This window comes from Prosopis cineraria, unplaced genomic scaffold (genome assembly GCF_029017545.1).
Source record: "Prosopis cineraria cultivar Desert tree isolate PC_DT_omini unplaced genomic scaffold, ASM2901754v1 PC11, whole genome shotgun sequence".
NCBI lineage: Eukaryota > Viridiplantae > Streptophyta > Magnoliopsida > Fabales > Fabaceae > Prosopis > Prosopis cineraria.
The window spans coordinates 191,331-197,041 of NW_026555342.1; the positions used below are offsets into that span (position 1 = coordinate 191,331).

At 34.4% G+C, this 5,711-nt stretch overlaps 1 protein-coding gene across 1 annotated transcript; it reads right to left on the bottom strand.

Annotated features, from left to right (window-relative positions):
• Window positions 1–983: 983 nt before the first annotated feature.
• Window positions 984–3,492, bottom strand: LOC129286838 (uncharacterized). Its single transcript, XM_054922906.1, is given in 7 exon segments — window positions 984–1,430; window positions 1,995–2,027; window positions 2,030–2,169; window positions 2,264–2,300; window positions 2,302–2,348; window positions 2,541–2,600; window positions 3,335–3,492. Coding segments are annotated over 7 exon segments (438 nt in total). The 5' UTR covers window positions 3,357–3,492; the 3' UTR covers window positions 984–1,331.
• Between the last annotated feature and the right edge of the window lie 2,219 nt (window positions 3,493–5,711).

A 5,711-nucleotide genomic window follows, 5' to 3' on the forward strand; every position in this document is an offset into this window, starting at 1 on the left:
ATTACCCAAGAATTAGAGGAGGGTTGAACTTGAAACTTTGCTGTGCTCGAAGTTGCAAGAGGGTTATAGTATTCTCCAACTCTACTAAAAGTCTGAAACGATACTTAACATCTCCAATCCCTACTAAAACAGGAATCATCCAGATTTCGCGGGTGATTGAGAGATATCCTCTGAATATATCAACAAAGAAGCAAATGATTCTGCTGGTTAGTTATCAAAAAGAAGCTCATTATATGACCATCAAGGAGGGCCATTATCAAAAAGCCTCCTTTACAGTACATAGACCTTGTGAAACTGCATTTGATCATTTGCTAACCCTCAGTCATATTTGTTTACTAAAATGAAATGAATTAAAAAAAAAAGATAAAATTAAAATGATCAATGAGTATAAGTGAATACATTTATAAAGGAGAAGAGTAATTTAACTCATCGGGGTAAAAAATTATGATTCATAAAATTTTTAAAAAATATGATGATTCTCACTCTTATAGTATATATTAATAATTTTGTCATGCTTACCATAAAAAAATAATTTAATTTATTTTTATTAATTTTTCAATTCATCCTATTTCATTTTTTTTAATAACCAAACGAGATTTGAAAATTAATCTCTTTCTTTATTTCTTCAAAGCTTCACTTTCCTTTGCATTTTAAAAAGAGAAGAAATAATCTAGTAACATATCGTTGGGTTTCTAGAACATGCGGGTTTCTAGAACATGTAATTTTGCCCCCGATTACTTGGCCTAGGTACAGGTTGTAAGGGCATGGGGTCCTTTGGAATTGGCCTTTTGATGCCCCATTGCCTTTAGACTCTAACTAGCTGAAATTAATGAGCATGGCGCGGGCTGAACCCTGGTGGAGTATATTGACGACGGCCAACAAGAAAAAACAAGACAAAATAAAAGCTCAGGAAACATTATTCATGCGGAAGAGCCCATGTAGTCCTCTCTCCCCTCCTAATATACTTTTCGGCAATATATAAATAGCTAGCAAAGATTGTACCTAGTTTCATAGCTTTATGTGATAAATGTTTAAACAGAGAAACTTGTTTCGCTCCAATTCAGTATATAGCAACCATCAATAGATCCAAATACAAAGTAGACCAAATAGACCAATTATGACATCCAATGATCAAAACAGCAACAAATTGATACTGATGGTTCATGCAAGAGTTCTTTTCAGCTTCTTCCATAAAAGGCTTTATTTAAATGAAGCCCGCAACTACACATGAACGATCTTAACCATCAGAGACAGACAAGGACTGACACTGACGCAGACTCATGGCTGAGATAATTCTATTGCAGAAGGGTAGAGAGCAGATGAAGAATGGCTCAAGCACTCAATGAGGCTCCAGAGTTCTTCCGGCACTCTGCTAGCATATCCATGTAGAATTGGCACTTGCTAATGTCATTCCCGTAGCTGTTCAGGCACTGCAAGAAAATAATTGAACATCTCTAATGTAAGAAAATATCATGATGAAATCACTAAACAAAAGCAGGATAGCAAGATCAATGACTATATATCAATGATTTTCTTGAAGAAACCTTAAATTCGCATTTCAAACATATTTGGCTTAATATTGCATTCTGATACCAATGAGATGAATCACACTGATCTAGTTATTCAGTACATCAACAACTGAAAACATGAACAGCATGTAACATACTTGATGCCATAATGATCCAATCACTAGGAACTCATACATCAATGACTAACTATCGTGGTTTTCTTAAAGAAACCATGAATTAAAATTTCAAACACGTTTAACTTCAAAATACATTTTGAACGCAATGAAATAATCACATCAGTCCAGTTTTTCAGCAAAGCATCAACTGAAACTTAAAACATATAGTTATTGTTTTCTGCTGATTAAGATCTTTGTAGATTATTGTTCTTATTGAAAAAAATAGAGCTCCAAAAATTAACTAAATCATAACACCCGTGCCACTGTATCCAAACATATAGATGGCCTGAACAAGGTAAGGAAGGCATACATCTTGGAAAGCCTTCGTGTGAACACCACAGGCATCACCACCAAAGTATTCGCAGTCGGTGCAGGGGCAGCAGCAGCACCCTCAGTGACAACCGTTTCATGTTGAACAGTACGGGGACCCAACACAGCATCCACAGCCCTGTGTGCTACAGCACTACCAGTTCCAAAAGCCATGCCTACAACAATTTTTTCATTGGTTAAGCACAAAGACCCCCCCAAACATATCCCATCCCATTCATTAAAATGAAATAATCATATTCATTGACATACCCTGAGCAATGGTTGAACCAATGCCCCCAAGCATAGAGCACACCGCCGCTGCTCTGCATGGGAGCTGGAGGAGGAGCATGGTGAGCTGCATTTACACATAGCCATGGTTAGACGAAAAATAAACTATTTCTCATCTGGTTGAGTTATCTTAAAACTTTGTCGACTTTCAGAAGACACATTAGATCTTCATCAATCTTTGAATTTAAGGACAGCCTAAATGTGTGCACCACAAAAAAGGTATGGACATCTCAATTTTTTGGATCACATTCCAGTTTACCTGGTTGCGGAGGGGGGTTACGAGCTGCAGCTGGGCGAGGTGCTGGCCGAGAAGATCTTCCTGCAAAGATAACCATAACACAATGGATCATACTACTAGACTATGACCCCAGAATGCAAGATAGACAGATTGTTGATTAGTTCGTTGATAGACAGATTGTTGATTAGTTCGTTGATTTAACAATTTTGTCACATAGACCCAAAAAGTTATAATACTGGTGCAGCGAATGCTTAGACGACAGGGGACTCACCCGAGATGCGTGCACATAGCATGCATTCAAATGTTTCATGAAAAACAATGTTCTACTAAGAAATTTCCGTTTGCGGAATCACAGTCCGCAGAGTTGAAAACAGGATAAAAACCTGATTAGCATCCAAGCATTCTCAATAAAGGGGCAAATTACGCTTTTACCAACACCCCGTAAAAATCTTGCATACATAATCATCGGCTCACTCAATAAACACCGCAAGCATCACCAGAAATGGGAGAGCGTATGCATCAATATATGAAAGTTAATGAAAAATAAAAAATCAACCCCTGCAAACCGTTAACGACTTCCCATTTTCTCGGAAAGACAAAAGCAACAATACAGCAACCCTAGACAGAACATTTCAAGCGCACGACATAGAACCCGAAATTTCCAACTTTCTTCGAAATGAAACAGGAAATTCCTTTTTTTTTTTTTAAAAAAAAAAACCTAGATATAATCGAATATCCTATCCCGTAGATTTAAGATAGATTAGCGCCAGGAAGATGAGCACAAAAGGTAAATCGATTTGAGGTCAGTGTGTTACCACCGGAGCTGCGGCGAGGCATGGTTAGGGTTTGGGGTTGAGGCGGCGAAAAACAGATAGGGAGAAGAAGATCACAGAGGAAGAACCAGAGAATATGCCGATGCAGAAATATGAACCACAAAACCCTTAGAAAGGAAAAATTTATTTGAGTTGAGTTGCGGACCAGGCCCAAGAAAAAGAAGCAGAGTTCTAGAACAATTGAGATTGTGTTGACGTGTAAGTAGATCATTGGTTGATTTTCGGCCATCGACGCGTTTAATTTCCAATTATACGTTTATTATTATCATTATTATTATTGCTCAGGTGAAATAATCACCGTCATCTATCATAGAATAAAACATAGATTTATACTTGCACCAAAAAGAAAAAAAATAAAAAGTAAATATATATCCAGAGACGAATAATCGCAATCTCAAATGGTAAACCGCGGCCAAATATTAAAAGTAAAGACTCAAACTCAAAACGAAAAAAAAAGCACTTATATTAGATAAATTGAACAAATTAATAATTATTGATTTGTTCTCTCAATTTTAATTTTTATAAATTAAATTTTTAAAATTTATATTGATTATTAATTTAATTTTATTGTATAGGATGAGATAATTAAAATATGCTAATATGGATAACAAAATATTATTAACAACTATTAAATTAATAAAAAGGGTAATTATTAGATAAAAAAATGAAAAATTACATTCAGGTCCCATTGAAGGAAGTATCGATAAATCCCATGAACTTTACAAAATGCTCTCAAGTCTTAAATCTTGCTCATTAATAACTTAATTAAGGATATTGACAACTAACAATGATAATTTACAATGATAATTTTCCTTATAATTGTAAATGGATATTATCCAATTGTTAATACACCTAGTTAAGTTGTCAATGTATAGAATTGAGATTTAAAAATATTTTATAAAATTTATAGGACCTCTCGATAATAAACTTTCTTGCTGTGAGACCTAAATGCAATTTTTTCCAAGAAAAAAACAATATTCATAAATTTTAAAAAAAATAAAAGAAAAAATACAACATAAGAGATTATATATTAATAAAAATTAAACTAATTTAAGAGCTAATTTATTTTTATTTAGCTAAAGAATAGGATAAAAAGGGGATTCAAATATTTGAGAAAGACAACAAGAAGCAAAATTAATAAATTATTTGACTGAAGAAGTATTGCTAGTAAATTGAAGCAGATATGTGAGTATATATAAGATGGGTGAAATCAAATGATGAAGGCTGTTTTAGGTACTTAGTACAAGGGCAAGCTCTTATTCAAAGACATGTTGTCAAGGCAAATCGTGGCACTATGATACTTGTCAAAAGAGGACAAAACCATCTCATGTCTTACTATGAATTCACAACCTTTCTTTTCTTTTCTTTTAGGTTAAATTATACATTACTTTCTTGAACTTTGAATCATGTATATATAACCTCTTTAGTTTTTTAAAACTTTACAATGAATCCCCCTCAACTCTTATATTTATGCAGATAACTTTATATAATTAATTTCATATAATTATTTATGCATAACTTAAAATTTATGGGGTTTATCTGTATATCAATCAAAGTTTTGGAGTTTAAATGCACACAAAAATAAAATTTAAGGGAGTACATAATTAATGGCTAGGAGTTATTTCATAAAGATGAAGTTCAAGAAGGTTTATTATTAAGTTTTAAAGGTTAAAGGGTTATTTTGTATATGATTTAAAGTTTAGGAAATTGTGTGTAGTTTAGCCCTTTTAAATATAAAAAAGAACCCAAAGCTAATTAGTCAACACCTTGACTACCAATACAAAAATCCTCTCGCCATGACAATAAGAAGTTCGTTTGGTGCATGCAAGCATAAATGGTAATCCCTACTATCATGTTGAGCTCAATGTTATGTCCTACATTGGAAGGACTTAGGGAGAGTCTTATCTATATAAGCAAGTGCTACACACTTTACTAAGCTAACTTTTACAAAGAAAGTAATGACTCCGTGAAAGTAGTATTAGAGTTAGACCCTGAGTTTGTCTATTCGGCGAGCCCTTTAGTGGGCCCACCTGTGATGAGGTATCACGGATTAACCGAGGGAACTGTTATATCTTACATTAAAAGGACTTGAGAAGGGTCCTGTTTTTTTTGAGTGGGTGTGCTGCAATCCCCACTGAACCAGCTTTTTGGAGAGAAAGTAATGGCCTCGTGACATTAACTTTTGCAAGGTAGTTGCAACAATGTTGATACGTCTACTGACATGTCTCAGGCAGACCTTCAACTCCCTCTTTAATAAGGAGATATTACAGAGCAACCTTGTGTTCACTATGTTCAACATTGCACCCATTCTTCACTAGTTCTATAGCCTTAGTGAAGTTAATCTTGATCTCAACCTTGC